Raw genomic sequence first — 18,192 nt, forward strand, 5'->3', positions numbered from 1 at the left:
CACAAGTACAGTAGTTGTTCACTATTTTTGTGACATACTCTAGCATCATTTCACGAACAGTTGTAGACACTCTCTCTCGGGAGTTGTCATTCCATATTAATTCTGGATTTTCATGTGTTCCTTCAAAAATGTGAACAGCAGCTTCAGGATTATCTCTCATGGCATCCATAAAGACACCAGGCAGAAACTTCATTAGGATAATTCTAACCTAGAAAAGATCAATGCACACATTATAGAATCCATCAGAATATTTCTCAAAGGAAATAATAAGGTATATTGAGAGTTCGTGAAATAAATTCAATTTCTCAGTTAATGTTATGTGGAGACCTATCTTCACATGGCTAACCAATGCACTAGAAATGTTTGATCTTTGCAAAAATCCTACAGTTATCTTATGATTTCAGATGAGATAACCTGGAGTGGGGGAGGGTTATCACTGTGAGAACAATGCAAAGCTAGTTAAAGATGTAGTCACACAGGATAATTTGTAAGATAAAGAGTAATTATGCCAACTCTTAGCGCAGTAGCATTTTTGATGAACATGTCTTAAGTCAGGACCAAGTATAAGACAGTGCCATACAAGACTCAAGCAAGCCTCCTATCACATGTTTTTAAAAGGTCCTTTCAAATATCTCAAAATGATTTTCTTACCTTTGGACCAACCAGTTTGTCTGCTGTCATTTTAGCAAAAAGCTCTGCTGTCTGAGACCGAACTTGTGGATGTGTTGAATTGCAGAACATATCAAGTAAGTAGATTAAAGCACCTAGGGAAAGACAGAACTGTTGGTGCTTTTAACCACAAGAAGTCATTAATTTTTGAATGTGATAATGATATAATCTAAAGAAAAACAAAACATACCTTTTGCCATGGCTTCCTTAACAATTTTGGTACTGGAAGTCAAAGCATATAGAGTTTCAAGAACAAGCTGCCGACCTGCCAAGATTAATGACTGTTTGTGAAACACAACTTCTATATCTACTTATACAATTTAGAACAAAGACATAGCAGGTTTATCTAAAGATAATCCCTTTTATGTTAGGAGTTGCAAAACTGCTCAGATTGTTTGGTGCATTAGAAAAAGGTGATTTAAGAGACAGAAGAAAATTTTTCCATGGATTTAGTTCCAAAGGCATATACTTCTGGTTAACTACTGTAATTAAGATTACATTGTGCAGTTTTACCATCACTGATATAATCTGGAAAGCTAAAAAGTATTTAAATGGGTATTTTTTGTATCAGAATGTATGATTTATATGAAGAACGGTAATTCAGGATTTTAAATTACTGGCCTCCCTGCCTATCTAATAAATTCAGCAGCTTCTTCTTAGTAATGATACACACCTAGCCAAAATTTTGCATCTCCCTGAGCTAAAGTCCAAAATTCAATTGGGGGGCGGCGGCTGCTAAACAGTTCCATCTTAAAAGTTATTTTAATTATTTGTGATGTCTGTTACTATAATAAATAATAATAAAAATTTATTTATATTTTCCCGCCTCTCCCAGATGGATTGAGGCGGGATTACAACCTAATATAAATATACAACTACAAAACTCATCAATAAAATATGTAAACATTTAACAATTTAACCATTTAACAATTAAAAACATGCTATCAAAGCGACAGTGGGAATAAAGGTATTCCAGTCTTAGTCACAGAGATGGATCCATATATTTCACACAGAGTCGGGTGGGTATGCTCGCCGGAAGAGATCCGTCTTAACTGCCTTCATAAAGGTCTCCAAGGAGGTAGTAAGATGGATCTCTTCCAGGAGACTGTTTCATAATCTAGGAGCGGCTATCACCTCTACTATCTTATTTTAAAATCACTTAATGTCATTACAATCATCCCTTCCCTCATGTGGGGATCCGTTCCGGACCAACCCCACCCCCCGCATAAAGGAAAAAAACACAAATGCAGATTAAGCAGTAGGAATAAGAGCTGCTGCAGGCAGAAGTGAAGGCATTTCTACTTATCCTCTTTGTATTTCTGTCTAAAATCTTTCCTAAATATTGCGTTTCAGTTCTTTTATCATCTTATAGATTAACACACACTTTACATACTTGAAGGTAGTGAATGCAGGAGGGCTAGTAAGTTGGAAAGAACCATGGCTTCCGCAATATTATTTACACATTCTTGGTTACTCGTTACAATGTTCACCACCTATTCAAGAAAAGAAAATTATTAAAACTACTCAGTAAAACATTTTAGAAACAGCTAGTTTTCAGAGCAAAGCAGGACTGACAGTTAGACTAGGACAGCAGTAGGAAACCTTCTCTACCTTTATGAACTATTATGGACATTATCATTCGCCACTGACCAGACTGGCAGAACTGAAGGCAGTTTGAAACAACAATATCTAGAATCCTGACATTTCTCCATACTGGAAAAAACTTGAATTCTATTTCCAATAAAACTATGACAAGATACTCTTCTCCATCCTCTCATCTAGGCTTCCCAAAACTTACTTTTTCACATCTGTTCATTTGTTAACCCTTCCAGCAGCTGCTTCCTGCTGGCTATATGATCCCAACCAAGCAAGGATCGTATATGACAAAGCTAAATCAAATTTATCTACATCAGGAACAGGCAAAATGTGACCCTGGGGCTGCATGTAGCCATCCAACACTATTTTTGCAGGCCTCAACTCTTGTAACTTCCAGAATCCTTAGACTGTCCCCTTTCTGCCCCAAAATATGGTCAATTGCTTCTAGACGCCTTCAGAAGAAGCAGTTCATCTTTTAAATAAGTAGCAGGACTCCTGAACTAATTAAAAGTGTTGGCATTTCCAAGGTTTTTGTTTTTCCTTTTGTTTGCTTGGCATTTTAGACAGCCTATGTAACCTTCAACTCACTGCAGCTGTTCACCCCCAGTAATTAATATTTGGTGTCTAGCACTTCAACCTCAAGATTGAAAATCCCAAATTATTTTTGTCAGGGCAAGCCATATTTAAAGAGATTTATTATTATTTTACCTCCAGGGCCAATTGTTGTACTTGACCAGCTCCATGGACACGCAGCAGTGAAAATATTAACTTAAAGTGACCTATGCATTCACATTCTGAACCTAAATACAGAAAACAGAAGAACTACTACAGTTAAGGCATAAAGATGAACAACAACTATCAACTGTATATTAAGCAGAGAAAACAGCACCACAAAGATTTTTTTAAACCTTAAAAATAGCCATGCTGTTAATGTTATATAGCTCTTGCAGTAGCATGGTCAGAAACCATATATCAGATCTTTCCTCTAAACACTGAAAAACTGAAGTTAAACCATTTTTAGCATCAATGTTTAAGATAGCCAACACACTTCATTTACCTGGGTTGTGTTTTATTACATTTCTCAGAGCCTCCAAAGCCATTTCAACCCTTCTGAGTCTTTCTCCATGTTGGTTAGACTCAACTTTTCCTGTCTGAGTCATAGCCATTAATGTGTGAAGGTACTGTGCTTGTGAACCTATGTAATCTAAAAGGCTTCCAGCAAATGCTTTTGGAACCTGTAGGTCAACAAATACAATAGCTTGAAGAAGGTTCAATGCAGTAAATATGAAGAAAGTAGTTTTTAAGGAATATAAACCACCAACAAATCACAGGATATTTACAATCAAGGGACAAAAATACCAGTCCTGTAGCAGAGCAGACTGTCTAACTTTATTAAATAAATCTTTCCTAGCAAAGGAAGAACCAGACTGGTATATGGCACTACACTATGTGGTTATCCCATTCAGAGTAGAACTCTGCCAATTTTTTGATTTGTTAATAAAGGAAGAGGAAAGGAAGACAACAAGGTCATTGATAAACGGACATGAATTCCTTGAAGATATATACTATGCTGATCAGTGAACTCAAACTGGAATAACCTATTTTTCATCTGGAAAACCAGAGCAAAGAATTCTAACACATTTCATACTAATATACACAAAACTGGCTAGACAATTTAAAACTGAATGTCCTCCTATATAGCAAAAATAGAATCTCACCTCTAATTGGAATGTGGGGACTTCATTGTAAACTCTGACAAAAATCTCTCCTACAATAAGCTCTTTTGCATGATCACTGAAGATAAATTCTGAGCCATAGCTTTTATCACAGTCGCCCTTTAGAAAGAAAAAAATTGATTTGATATTTGCATACAGTGAATTATATTATGAGATTATTAATATATTGCTTTCTAGAATATTAACTGACTTAAAAACCAAGTGGCGCTATCTGCAATATTACATTGTACAGTACACCCGAGTCATACACAGGTGCATTATATGCTGCTTTCAGCATACGCTGAAAGTAGTACTGGAAGAAACAGTGGTGCGCGCCGGAAGAAACAATGGCGCGTGTGCCTGTGGCATGCACGCCCCGCCGCCACCACATGCCACCACGAGCACGAGCCCCATTACTTGTAATGGGGCTCGAACATACGTGCTTTTTCTTTTAGACGGGCATGTGTGTCCCGGAACGGATCCCCCACGTAAAAGTAGGGCGCACTGTATTCTAAAAATTTAGAATTTGGAATCATAAAGTAGTGACAACATAAGCGTTTCAGTTCTCATTTATTTTAAGAAAGAAAGTGTAGAACAAAGAGACTAGAAGAAAACCTGGCCAGTACATATAGTAGATATTAGTTTTGTCTTTTCCTATGGCTTTTATTGCTACTTCTTCCCTAGTTCCACCTTCAGCCTTTAAGTTCTTATAATCCACAAATTTTGACTGGAATTTCCATATCCACAAAAGAGAAAATGATTGTGAATCTCTCATATTACTAAAAAATTGGTAAGGTCCACCATAGCCCTCATTTTATGGATGCTCCATTTTTCAAAAAAATATGTGCCTTCATTCTGCTGCTAAAAAGAAAAGAAAGTAAAACAAGAAGGGGGAGAAATTGACTCCTCCTGTATATTTGGGCATGTTGCCAAAGGAATCCTGCAACTAAAAATCAAATTTGGCCAATTTGAACAGAATTTCTGTGACTGTTATTCCAATTGCAGAATTTAATTATACTAATAATATTGCTTACATGCAGGGTAAACTAAAGACAAAAAAAGAAAAAAATGTAGAAAGCTACAACAGTACTGTGTTGCACTACTGACAATAATACTATCTTATTCTGTATCTTTTGAGGGTAAAAATTTGAGGGGAAAAAATTTCAATTTCTGACTTCAAATAATTTTTATACACTGTTATGAAGTGATACTGTTTATAGTAAATGACATAAAAGCCAAATCCAGTGGATCCAGCAGACACAATCAATGGATTCAAGAATTTGCTAAACAACTACAGTAGACGCATAAAGAAGAAACTAGAGACTTTTCAATTTAAAGAAATCTATAATCATCTGTACAGTCCCAGAAGGCAGGAGGGAGCATATGAAACAAAGCTCTATAAATTAACCACACTGCTTATGTACACTTTAGCTTACTCATTGTGAAAAATGTACCAATGAGACTGTACATTTTCAACCTTTAACAATTAGCCAGTCTGAAAACTTTGAAAAAGTGTCTTACTCTTTTAATCATGCTTTCCTGCTGAGATTCCAAAAACTCGAGGAGTTCGGCTCTTGTTCGATTGTTCCAAATCAAGTAAGGATTCTCTGTGTTGCTATTTAGCATTTTCAGAATCTAGGTAAAAAATAAGCACAGCAAAACACATTTTCCAGATTTTTTTATCCTACTTCTGATTAACTTAAGATCTCCACAATACTTTCAGGGTCACCTGTGGCCTTCCAGTTCTTTAATACACCGAGCTACTTCCTCTTGCTTCATATTTAACACATCTGTATTTGCAATCTTTCTTCATTTAACAAATATAGCTCTAGTAAATCAGGCCCTATGTTGAACAGGAGTGTCCCAGAAGCCAGCACAAACAATCTCCATGTACGGTTGTTGCATGCAGACATAGAGAAGGATATGTGTCTATATACCACATTGGCACACAGATTAACCTCCTAAATATTTCTGTTTCTCCCATGCTTCCAGCTATAAGTAACTACTTATACATAATGGCTTACCGCTGTATGTAATTTCAAGCAGTTTCCACATGAGTATGTAAAGTACCCCTTACTTCTAATTGATATAAATGCACCCCCCCCCCAACACCATAGGCAGAGGTTGAAATTTTTATATAAAATTTATTAAATCAACTTTAGAGTATTCTTCTGAGAGTTAGTGTCTACTTGACAACCATGTTATATATCTGTGCAGGCGCACCCAAACCAGAAGAGACATACAAAACTAGACATTACTGGGTGAATGCACACAAAGGAAAAAATAGAACAAAACCCACTACAGCTCTACAACATTTCAAGACAAAAAAACATCATTTGCTATACCAAGACTCCCCAAAATAAAGAAGGAAAGGACTAAGTCTTCCCTTCTTCTTGGAAAGAACAGACCTTGATGCTAAGTCCTCCAATTTGCCCTTATGAGCTGCTAGAGATGGAACAATACACGCACGGGGACTACCCAAGCTGCAGACTTCAAATCACTTGTCAACTTATGATAATCCTATGCATTTTCATAGGCTTTCCTTCAGCGAGGAATACTCAGAAGTGGTTTTGCTAGTTCCTGGCTTTGCAGACACTGGTCTGAAAGGCTGGCATGGGGGCAAAGTCGGGGCGCAGCATCGTCGCAACACATGCCTGACTCTGCCCCCCCGGGTGCCCTGATGCTGCGCGCCACTCCACATAATAATAATAATAATAATAATGATATAGTTTATTTGTATCCCGCTTTTCCAAAACCTGATCAAAGCGGCGAAACATGGCGTGCAGCATCAAGGCACACCTCTGGCACTGCATCCATACAACTCAGTGCCAGAGGAGCGCCATGTGGCCATGGCAACGCGGCTAAAGAGCCCTTGAGGGCACAAAAAGGATCTGCTTTTTGTGCCCTCAAAAGGCCGGATTGGGGTAGCTGTGTGAGGTTGCTGCGGCCCTGATCTGGCTAGGAAAGGGGTGGCTGGAGGCTGCCCCTTAAGGGCTGTATGTACAGCCCCATAGCCTACAGCACCTGGTATTCACTAGTTGTCTCCCATTCAAGTACTAACGAGGGGTTACCCTACTTAACTTCATGGATCAAACACGATTTGGTACCTTTAGAGTATTTAGGCCCATAGGTTTGCCTTGTGGCTGCAGTAAGTTGGAAACGAGAACAACAAACCCTGGAAATAACTGGAGGAAAGGTGTATAGTAGACCTGTGGCCATGGGAGTCTGAAGTATGTCTTAGGGTTCTGGTCTGTAGGAGTTGCAATGAGTGATGTGCCTGTGGAGCATGTGGTTTGAATCTCAGGCAAGGAGGATGACCCGAAGGTCACCAAAGTAAGATTGCAGCTGACTAGGTCAGATCTCCACTCCTTTGGACCTAAGGTGTGGCAGCTGAGGGAGTCAATCTCTTTGGATTCAACGTGTGAATCCAAAGAATCCAAAGATTCAAGACTGTTGCATGTCTTTCTGTAGAGAAAATGACAGATATCTTCATTCTCCGAGCATGTATGATTTGACTATTTTATCCGTACAGACCAAGATGTGTGTCCCTTTGAAGTGCAGCTGGAAGTGAATGAGCGCAAATCTGATTGCTCAGAGGTTCAGCCAGGTGATGCTGTGAGAAGGAGTGTAAGTCCCCTAGGTTGAGAGGCCCCAGTAGTGGGCTCCCCAGCCCACAAGACTGGTGTCCATTGTGAAGAGTATCCTGAAAGGATTTTTCAGGGTAATACTCTAGGACAAATTGTGCTGATCTGTCCACCAGAGGAGGGAGATGGACATCCTAAGGGAGACAGATGTGATGGCAACTGGGTATTTTTTAATGTATTTATTTATTGAACTTACATTCTGCCTTCCTCCCAAAATGGGATTCAAAGCTGATGAGTGACTTGAAGTATCTGAGTAGCCACTGAAGTTGTCTGCGGTGGAATCTTGCCACATGAAAAGATGTAGGCACAAAATCCCAAGGCCCAGAATGTGGGCTAGGGCCATGAGGTCTGCAGCCTTGGATTGGGCAAATAGAAGAGATTCATGTCTTATTTTTTGTATCTTCCTGGAAAAGGGGTGATGATTCCCTTTCTAGTGTCTATTAGGGAAGCTAGGTGATAATGGCACTAGGTTGGGAGGAGATTACTCGTTACATTAACCATGAAAAAAAAAAGTGTGCAATGTGGTGGCTAGATTTCCCAAGGAGATTGTTGAGAAAAGGAACATAGGTGTGAACTGAAGTCTCAGAGAGGCTATGGGGGTTATCATCAGTTTGATAATAACCCAAGGTGGGGCAAACCAAATCTGAAAGGGAGGGCTTTGAACTGATAGTGGGTGCTGCAGTAACAAAAAATGAAGGAAACATGGGTGTTCAAGTAAACTTCCACAGAAGAGAAGGTAGTCTCCCTGGAAGAGGTGTTCCTGGATAGTCTGGAGGCTGTCCAGCCAAAATTTTCTATACTTGACAAATCTATGAATCTGAGATTCAAAACTGGTTGAACTTCAGCCCCCTTTTTGGACATGAAGAAAACTGAATGCCCTTTTTTGGACATAATGAAGAAAGCCTAGTGAAACATTTACTGGGTGGTATGGATTCTACAGCTCACAGGTTTAGGAGATGAGATGTGGCTTGCTGAACTGCTAGGACTATTGAATGAGAATTTGAGGCTGGAGACTGTGGTGAGTAGTGTCTTGGACTTTGGTGGCATTCTATGGAGTATCCTTTGTTTATTGTCTGCAACACCAACTGATGTAATGTGGCGAGTGCCCAGGCAAAAAGGAAGTAAGACAGTGTTCATCCAATTTCAGAAGGAGGACAGCCACATGGTGGTTTTGCTTCTAAAGGTTGATTTTCTGAAGAGTGATCAGGTAGGGTCCCCTCAGGTGGGGAATGAAAATGCTGATCTTGTCTAGGCAGGCTTGAAGGTATGAAAGGAAAGAAAGAGCTGAAAGAACTAGCTAGTTTGCTTCCTTGCATCTTTTTTTTTAATGAAAGGTATGGATTTCTTTTTGGCCTTCATCTCAATGAGAAGGTCTTTGAGAACATCCTCTCAAACCAAAGAGACAGTTTCCAACAAAGAGAAATGAAGATACTGGATCTGGACTGTGTGTCCGCAATCCAGTGTTTTAAGCACATGAATCTTCTCACTGCTGTGGAGGAAGCTATTCAGCAATCAGACAATAGTAGTAAGTGTCTGGTGGGATCTTCCACAAAAGCTAAGGATATATCAGTGGGAGGGGAAGGAGAAAGAGGAAGGAAAATATGAAAAAAGGTACAGACAGGAAAAGCAGAGGTGACAGGGATATGGCCTTTCCTGAGTGAGACAAGACAAATAACTGAAGCACAGAACTGAAGTAAGAGGGGATGGGGATCCAATAGAAAGACTGTTTAAAAACATCACTGCCGTGCCTCACTTGGGCAGTGACAGTTGTTAATCCATGCACTGATGACTCGTTCTCCACTGGCTAAGAACTGAAGATGATTGTAAAATTTATTTTCTAGCACACTAATAGTTAAATATTTTTTCTTCCTGACCACCTTATCCTCCTATATATATATTCTTAAGTAATCTGTTATTATATAATTTTGAAGTAAAGTGAAACACGTTAATGTTGATGTTACAGAGCTCTCATACCTCAATAGGATTAATCACAGCAAGTTTCCTTGCAATATAAGGGGTCAGCATGCCTGCAAGACTTTTCCTTATTGTTGGGTTTTCAGGTGTAGCTTGTTCTCCAGGAAGATAGCCACCAAGGCGACTCAAAGCAAGGAGGCTCAGCTTGGCAAGGGTATTAGCTACTTCCTAGTAAGAGAAAATAATATCAATCATACACTTAAGTTACTGGAGTAAAGGAAGAAACTAGGAGCTTCCTCTTCCACAAGGAATACAGTGTAGAGACAGGCATAGGCTCTGGAAGGTACACTTGCCCCACATGGGGAAACTGCCTCTTCCCATTACAACCTCCTATGTCCCTCTATCCTAAAAGTCAGGTGGATTTTCAGATGGCATTATGGGGAGAGTTTAAAGCTAAAGCACTGCTTTTCTGCTGCAATGGTAGAAAATTCAGCAGTGGTGAGGGATGGAATGGCCTCTTGTTAGCTCTGAGGATATTCCTTCAACTCCCAAACAACCAACATTGACCATCTCAACCTAGAAGTACAAAACATTAAACAAGTTTGCAAACCATTTCACGGAAATGTTTTTCAGGATATATTCAGAATTTAGCACTCTTGGGATACCTGCTGATTGGAGTCTTCACTCTTTTGAATTCCACTCTCTTCTAGCGTGTAATCATAGTTGAAAAGGTAGCCCAGTAAATACCACAGAACTCCAGCTTGAAACAGATGTGTCTGTAGCCAATAATCCACAGCAAAGGAGCCAACACATTCTACACCCAGGGAAGCCACACGTGCAATGTTCTAAAGAAAACAGAACATATTTATTTGCTTTGAACTATGAGTCACACATGTTTAGGGTTGCCATAATTCTGGACCTCCAAACTGGGACAAATGTAGGACAAAAGTAGGACAAAATTTTCAAATGTAGGACACATTTTTTAAAAATGGAGGACATGCAAAAATTGATGATTTTTTAAAAAATGTTAATATCAATGCATGTTTCTTAGGCATGATCAAAATGGAGGACATTTTGGCATTGTTCCTAGACAGATGGCAGAAATGTACTTCCCTTTCTGGCTAACCTCCCCCCCCCCCCATTCCAAACAGCATATTTGGGCATTGAAGAGGAGGAAGAGTGGAAAAGGCAGAGGAGGAGGAAGAGGAGAAGAAGAAGAGGAGGAGGAAGAAGGGGAGGAAGAGGAGGAGGAGAAGAAGAGATGGAGAAGAAGAGGAGGAGAAAGAAGATGAAGAAGAGGAGGAAAAGGAGGAAGAAGGAAGAGGAAGAAGGGGAGGAAGAGGAGGAGGAGAAGAAGAGATGGAGAAGAAGAGGAGGAGGAAGAAGATGAAGAAGAGGAGGAAAAGGAGGAAGAAGGAAGAGGAAGAAGGGGAGGAGGAGAAGAAGAGATGGAGAAGAAGAGGAGGAGAAAGAAGATGAAGAAGAGGAGGAAAGGGAGGAAGAAGGGGAGGAAGAAGGGGAGGAAGGGGAGGAGGAGAAGAAGAGATGGAGAAGAAGAGGAGGAGGAAGAAGATGAAGAAGAGGAAGAAAAGGAGGAAGAAGGAAGAGGAAGAAGGGGAGGAAGAAGAGGAGGAGGAGGAGAGGAGGAAGAAGAAGAGGAGGAAAAAGATGAAGAAGAAGGGGAGGAAGAGGAGGCGAAAGAAGAAGAAGAAGAGGAGGAGGAAGAAGGGGAGGAAGAAAAGGAGGCAGAAGAAGAGGAGGAGGAGAAAGAGGAAAGGCTCTTTCCCCTGCCTGGCTGTCTCCGTCGCCAACGGACGAAGCCAGGCAAGGGAATGGGGCCTCGCTGAAGCCAAGCCCCAAACCCCTGCCTGGCCGCCTCCCTCGCCGTTTTGCCCCCACCCCTGGGATTTCCCCCCCCCCCAGAGACAGAGGCAGCCAGGCAGAGGTTTGGGGCTTGGCTTCAGCCGTCCTCCAAGCCCCAGCCAAGCCTAGAGGACTCCGCGATCACGGAGGAGCCCCCAGGGCATGGCTAGGGCTTGGAAGACAGCCGTCCTCCAAGCCCCAGCCAAGCCTGGAGGACTCCGCGATCGCGGAGGAGCCCCCAGGGCATGGCTAGGGCTTGGAAGACAGCCGTCCTCCAAGCCCCAGCCAAGCTTGCAGGACTCGCTGGGGGGGGGGGAGTCCCGGGGGCGGGGCCAAACCAGGGCGGGACCGTGCGGACCCGCCCCAAATCAGGAAAGTCCCGCCCCCAGGCGGGATATGGGAATCCTACACATGTTGCAATCCACCTTTAATACTATAATGTTATACGAATCTATCTTAAACTCTACACAGGGGAGGGCTTTCTCTCAGTCCAGCCACCATCACAGGCCTGGCTGGTGAGAACATGAGAGCAAGCCTTCTCAGTGGCTGCTTCCATCCTCTGGAATTCCCTCCTGCAGGAGGCTAGGCTGGCCCCCTCCCTGCTTTCCTTTCACCAGCAGGAAAATACTTTTTAAAAAAATTAAAAGTAGGCTTTTAATATGTAATTGCTTGCAGGGATACTTCTTATTTTGGATTGTGCTTTATTTTTTTTAACTTTTGTATGCCTTCCAAATAATGCTATACTGTTTTAACATGATTTTAATTGTTCTAAAATTTTATTGTTAGGTTTTTATTGATTCCTTCTGTAAGCCACCTTGGGTTCCACTCAGGGATAAAAGAAATTAATTCTCCTCTTTGAGGGTAGCTGAGGCCGTCTAAATGTTATTAGAATTCAACTCTGGGCATCTCTCACCACTGCCTAAGTTATTTAATAGAAGCTGCAGTCCTATGACATTCGGAGGGCTACAATTACCCACTCCTTCTCTAAAGTATAGACAGTAGGACTAAGGGGCAGCCCAATGAATGTTCATTAGGATACTACACATTTTTTTCATACAAGCAAAAAATGTCTTAAACATGTCTCAAAGGGCATTAAATGTATTTTGAACTAGGATGTTGTCAGAAGTTTGAAAGAATTCAGAAATAAAGGTTACAGGCCCAATGTGCTCTACATATTTAATGAATGTCCCTGGCGTACTCATTTTTCTCAGCACTCACAGGAACTATTCCATAAAAAGTCAGAGGAACTCATAACACAGTAGCCATACATGAGCCTACCTTGCCATGATACAGCACTCTACAGAGGTCTTTGATGATGTTTGGCATTTCAGTTATTTTCTCTCTGCAATCTTCAAACTGGGCTGCCACACTGTAACATTTACTTATATGTCCACACACCTATAAATAGAAAGATTTTCCTAAGGTTCAAATTTATAATACAGTAGACAACAAATGCTACATGGGAAGAATAAATGTGTTATTTTAAAAGGAATGATGACGTGCTTCAAGTAAGGTAAATACAGCATTGCTATTTGCTCAGGTCTATCCTGTTGCTTTCCTCACCCATTATTACTAATTATTTATGAAGCATTTCATGTTGCACCAAGGAAGCAGATTTTAATTTCTACATGTTGTGCAACAGAGGTCAGAAACTGCTGAATGTCCAATGTCATTCAGCAATTCTGTGGCCAATCAAGTGTGAAGAGACGACTTATTTTGCCTTCAGAAGATTGCAGATACAATCCCTGTTTTCTCCATGTGAAGATGGGCAAAACTCTTGTCTGAAACACTGCATAGTTGCTGACAGTCAGTTTGCAGCCAACAGTGATACAATAGTTTAAAACTACTTCCATGTTTCTCAAGAAACTGATGATCTAACAATTTACGTTTTAGCTCAAGTAGCCACACAGGTCAATTCTTCCATTACAGGATTTAAAACTTACCTGAACTGACATATCATCTGGCTTACTAGAGCGTGTTAGGACAGCAACACAACGATTAAAAGCCTCCTGCAATATCTGTGGAGAAAAACAGATTTTTTGTTTCTGTAGCTTGCTAGGAAACCTAACAAAACCTGTATCAGAAAGCAAATGCTTCTCTCTACAATCTTCTGATGCTATTTTAGAGCTATGACATAACATTTAATGTGTTCTGTACAAGCAGTATTCCCAGCCAGACTACTGATACTGTTTAGAGTACTGTAACATTTCTCAGAAGCAACGTTTCCATTTCTTCTTTCTGGGAGAAGATGAATATTTTAAAATTAGCGCATGCAGAGTGTTGGTGGCTTCGAGCGTATTTATTTATTTATTTGGCTAATTGGGTAAGATATAAAATATATAGCATTTATATAAGTTTACTGACTAGCGAACAATAGTTCTGAGACACCATACGTGCAGCTAACAAGCTTGAGCTATACAGTACTTTCCAGAGAATGTCTAGCCATGCTAATAAGAGGCATATTTAAAAGAATTTTGGTGAAAAAAGTTTAAAAGAAAGATAGAAATAAAACCTTTGGCTCTGCAAAACAAAAAGCAATACTCCAACAGGTTTCTACCTCTATTCCATTCTCTCTCCTTAGTTCTTCTGCATTAAGGGCTGAACAGTTGACAGTGTAGAAAGCCAGCTCAGTAGCAGCAGGCAACAAGGGAGACTCTTTGGAGAACAAGAGGTCATCCGAAGTTTCTATTGTGATTGTTTTGATCAACATAGGATAGCCAGCATATTTATAGGGCTTCAAATCTTGGAAAGAAGAGAATGTCAGAAATCAACATACACACAGTTGAATCAGTTTAGTTATGATATACCACAGCTGCACTTGCACCCCCCCCCCCATATTCCCCAGCCCCAACTTCTTTGTTTTTAGTTAAGAAAGCCCCCTTCTTCCCAGTAGAGATTGGGGAATAATTTCACACATTTTTGCTCTCCCAGATGTTTTCAAAACTAGAAGTGTCCAAAGTCAATTTTGTACAAAGTCTCCTCTAAGCCCAAAGCAGCTGGGGGGTTGGGGATAGCAAAGCTGCCTCTGCAGTCTACACTAAGCAGCTCAGTGAGGTTCTGGAGGACACATATGCAGACCTCAGATTTCTGAAACTTGCCTACCCAGCATGCCAAGGGACACACTTAAAATCTTATTCTACAGTCAGCTTTCCTCATAGGTGGACTTGCCTTCCACGACTTAAAAAGCAAGCCCCATTAGAAGTAATGAGGTGCGTACCCACACTGTGCGCCCTGCGCACCATTGCATGCATGCACCTAATTATTTCCTATGGGTTTGAGCATATGCTCTTTTCCCCATATGCAGGGAAGTCCGGAAAAGATCCCCCGCGTATAGAGACTGTATATCATTTAAGTAACTTTGGCCCGTTACAAACGGGCACCCTAGCATGGACTCAGTCTGTACTAGGGTTAGAAAGGGGCGTCTCTTCCAGATGCCCCTAACCCTATTACGGACTGAGTCTGTACGAAATGGCGGCGGCCGTTCCACATGGCCGCTGCCATCTTGACATAGCGGACGCACTGCGTCTGCACATCATGCCCCGGAAATGACGCCATGAGTGCGTGCTTCGGCACTTGCAGTGTCTCTTCCGGGGCGCAGGAAGGAGCGCGATTTTCACGCTCCTTCTTTGCAGCGTCCGGGAACCGTGCCGTTTGGCTGCTGCGGTTCCTGGATGCTGCAACCGGCGGCAGCAGCAGACCGCCGCTTTTCGGCAGTCTGTAACCCGCCTTTATTTCACAAATTATTGCTTCAAAAGGCCAATACCATGTGTAGAAAAGTGGAGAAGGATGTTTGGGTTGAGCAAGTGAGAGAGGAGGTAGACAGGCAGGAGGACCCTAAGGAAGGATGGCAGGCAGAAGGAGGAAAGGGAGGGGAACAAGCGCAGGTGGAAAGCCATCGAGAAATGTGACCACGCCCGAGGAAAAGGAGGAGGAGCTGGGAGACCATTTAAGGAGTGAGGCCGAGGCATTAGGGGGGAGGAAACGACACGGAAGAAGGGGGAGCATTGAGGAGTGCGTGCGAGGGAAAGAACAGGTAACCCGAACTCCTGTTCAGGAGAGCTGCCCCATTAGCCTCCAGGCATCATATGGACACCTTCGTGTAGGCCCCACCAAGTGGTGCGCCCTGTGGAGCCACGTTGGGAAGGGGTTCTCAGTGGGGAGCCTTACAACCCAGGAATAGGATGAGCAACACAAAGTCTCCACAACCTCCAAGGTGGGACTCCAAGGGGAAGTGTTGGGAGCATGGGCCACGCCCGTTAGAAAGAGAGTAAGCGGAGTTAGAATACACTGAGAAGGCTTTCAGACCGCCTCGGCCAACAAGCCAAGAAGACTGAGGCCGATAACTCTCGCAAGGGGTGCTTTGTAGACCAAAGACTACACATTCCAGTGAGGTAACTGGGACCCCAGTCGTGGAACTATTTGTTTGGTTGTGTTAACAAAGTCAGTGTTACATTAAAGTTTCGTTTCTCTTTACTGCATAAACATTGGTCTCACGTGTGCTTCTAGCGACTACTGTAGCTCATGGATTCCCAGGGAGGCTTCCCACACCATCAGAAAAAAAAATCCCCGAGTTAGGGCACATCATAGAGTTAAACTGACTTTGTGATGTATTTTTTTCTCTCCTCAAATGTTTTCTAAAGGACAAATAATAACAAAAAATGTACTTTGACACTAAAGAACCTTTCTATAGACATTCACTTACTCAGTTAACAACAGTTTAAACTTTAAATGTCAATTCAGAACTGTGTAGTATGAATGTGTATTCAAGTTCAAAATGACTCCACTATAGGACATAAAATGGAGTACTAGTTGTCCATAATTAGTCTTATATGCTGAATCTGGTAATGTCTCAGACTAAAAGCAGAATTTCTATATTCACATACTAAACAAAATTACCTTCTTTGTGTCTGTTGAAAAGAATGCTCTGAGCTTTCAAAATCAAAATTATATTCTCAGGATCTGGACCATCTATCATTTTGGCTGATTTAGTACACAGAAATTCATATGCTTTGTTCACTTTTTCAAACATATCCTGCAGATATATGCAGATAAAGAAACACAGAAATCTCATTTTAAAAATATATTTGCTACTGTTACCAAAAAACCCCAACCAACCATTCCCTAATAACCCCAACAAATCCATGGTGGGATATAGACGGGCAGGAGAAGACGTCTTGGAGGTGTATTCTGCTGAATACGGAGCCTCCAGACCGCCCGCCCCGGGGACGTGCTTCAGGTGTCGGGGCTTCCACACGGGGGGCAGTGAAGACGCCTCACCTGGGTCCGTTTCGGACCCGTAGCTTCTATACCGCCGCCTCGGAGGACGCCGCAAAGAAAGGGGCAGCTTCCGCACGGGCGGCCCAAACCGCGGCTTTTTTTTTTCTTTTGCCGGCTGGAGGATGCGCAGCTGCGCAGCTGCAGCGCTAAGCAGCGGCGGCAGAAAGCCTATGTGCGCATTTAAAGCGCCCAAGCCCCTTTAAAACTTTTTTCCCCGCTCTGCCCAAGAACAAAGGTGGCAGAGGAGAACGTGGTGCCCATCCTGGCATCATGTGTCATTCTGCACAACATCTGTGAGACCAAGGGCAGGGTCCTGGATGAGGGCATGCGATATAGGCGCCGTTTTGTGCTGCCCACCCTGGCACCAATCACGGCGGATGAAGAGGATGCCAAGAAGGCAGCAGGGGAGACTGTGAGGGATGCCCTGGCAGATTTTTTTCTGACAAGGAGAATCTGAAGCATGGCTCCTGTGCCATCATCTGTGATGTCAGAGTGCAATGTTCTGTAATAGCATAAGCACATGAACAAATGTATCCCATTATCCACAGCCTGTGTCTGCCTATCATTCCTGATCTGTGCTGTGGGCATGGTTTGCCACGTGCCTGAGGGGGACACACACAAACACACACACACAAAAGGTCTCCTGGCGCCTGTTTTCCTGGGTTAAAAAGATACATCAGCTCCAACTGCCAATTGCCCCTTTGACAATGTATCAATCCCCCTCAAATTCAAGGTTTCCTAATGGCCCATTTGAATGTATCAATAGGGCACCCAGAGGGCATCTATTGGGGGAGAGATTCAAACTGCTCCTCTGAAAGCTTTCATTGGCCTAGGACCACCTTGGCCTAACGGCCCTGAGCCACAGGTGCCCATATATACCCGTGCGCAACTGTGCAAGACCCCAGGACGGCGATCAACATGGCAGCGCCACGCAGGAGGGTCCCGATCCGCATGGCCTACTGGACCGATGAGGAGGTCGGGATCCTCCTGGACTCCCTGATGCCACAGGCAGCTGCTCGAAGGGTGATGGCCAGCACAAACAAGCCCAACCGGGGGTATTTTCTCCAGGCATCCCGTGCCCTCGAAGAGCGAGGGTTTCGAAGAAAGATGCATCAGTGCAGAGTAAAGTTTAAAACTCTGAAGGCATCTTTCTTCGAAACCCTCGAAGACTTCGGGGAGCACCCCCCGGTTGACAGGCGGCCACCATTCTTTGAGCGGCTGAAGGACCTGTGGGTCAGGGGAGATAGGCCCAGACCGGAAGATCGCCGTCCTCCAGGTAAGTCAGAGCTCTTGCCATGCCCTGTCCTCCCCTCCTTGACCCTTCCCTTGCCCTCCTCTCCTTCCTGCATGGTGCCAATGCCATCCCTCCTCTTCCCTTCTGCAGGCGTGCGGCCGAGGCGGAGGCGGAGGGAGGGAGGGCACCGTGCCAGGTCGCCCTCTCCACCATCCTCGGCTCCTCTGGCGGCAGGTAGGTCCCCAGGGTGAGGGGTGGGGGTTGCCTGACTGCAGCCCCC

The 18,192-nt window shown here is 42.8% G+C and overlaps 1 protein-coding gene across 3 annotated transcripts in view; it reads right to left on the reverse strand.

The window, feature by feature from the left end:
• LOC149309664 (dnaJ homolog subfamily C member 13) overlaps positions 1 to 18,192 on the reverse strand; it is a 79,413-nt gene that overhangs the window by 5,752 nt on the left and 55,469 nt on the right. For all 3 annotated transcript variants that reach the window (XR_016281920.1, XM_089532809.1, XM_089532810.1), the window contains exons 37-50: positions 16,298 to 16,433; positions 13,959 to 14,143; positions 13,345 to 13,419; positions 12,680 to 12,799; positions 10,204 to 10,383; positions 9,599 to 9,766; positions 5,502 to 5,615; positions 3,984 to 4,100; positions 3,323 to 3,500; positions 2,974 to 3,065; positions 2,063 to 2,162; positions 860 to 934; positions 652 to 764; positions 39 to 208 (exon numbers count right to left, since the gene is read on the reverse strand). Coding sequence is in view for 2 of the 3 variants with exons in the window: in XM_089532809.1 (XP_089388935.1) it covers positions 39 to 208; positions 652 to 764; positions 860 to 934; positions 2,063 to 2,162; positions 2,974 to 3,065; positions 3,323 to 3,500; positions 3,984 to 4,100; positions 5,502 to 5,615; positions 9,599 to 9,766; positions 10,204 to 10,383; positions 12,680 to 12,799; positions 13,345 to 13,419; positions 13,959 to 14,143; positions 16,298 to 16,433 (1,823 nt within the window). In the remaining variant the exon portion in view is untranslated. The remainder of the gene's footprint in view (positions 1 to 38; positions 209 to 651; positions 765 to 859; positions 935 to 2,062; positions 2,163 to 2,973; positions 3,066 to 3,322; positions 3,501 to 3,983; positions 4,101 to 5,501; positions 5,616 to 9,598; positions 9,767 to 10,203; positions 10,384 to 12,679; positions 12,800 to 13,344; positions 13,420 to 13,958; positions 14,144 to 16,297; positions 16,434 to 18,192) is intronic.

Source organism: Sceloporus occidentalis, unplaced genomic scaffold (assembly GCF_023333645.1).
Source record: "Sceloporus occidentalis isolate IW3139 unplaced genomic scaffold, rSceOcc1.0.p SCAF_7, whole genome shotgun sequence".
Taxonomy (NCBI): Eukaryota; Metazoa; Chordata; class Lepidosauria; order Squamata; family Phrynosomatidae; genus Sceloporus; species Sceloporus occidentalis.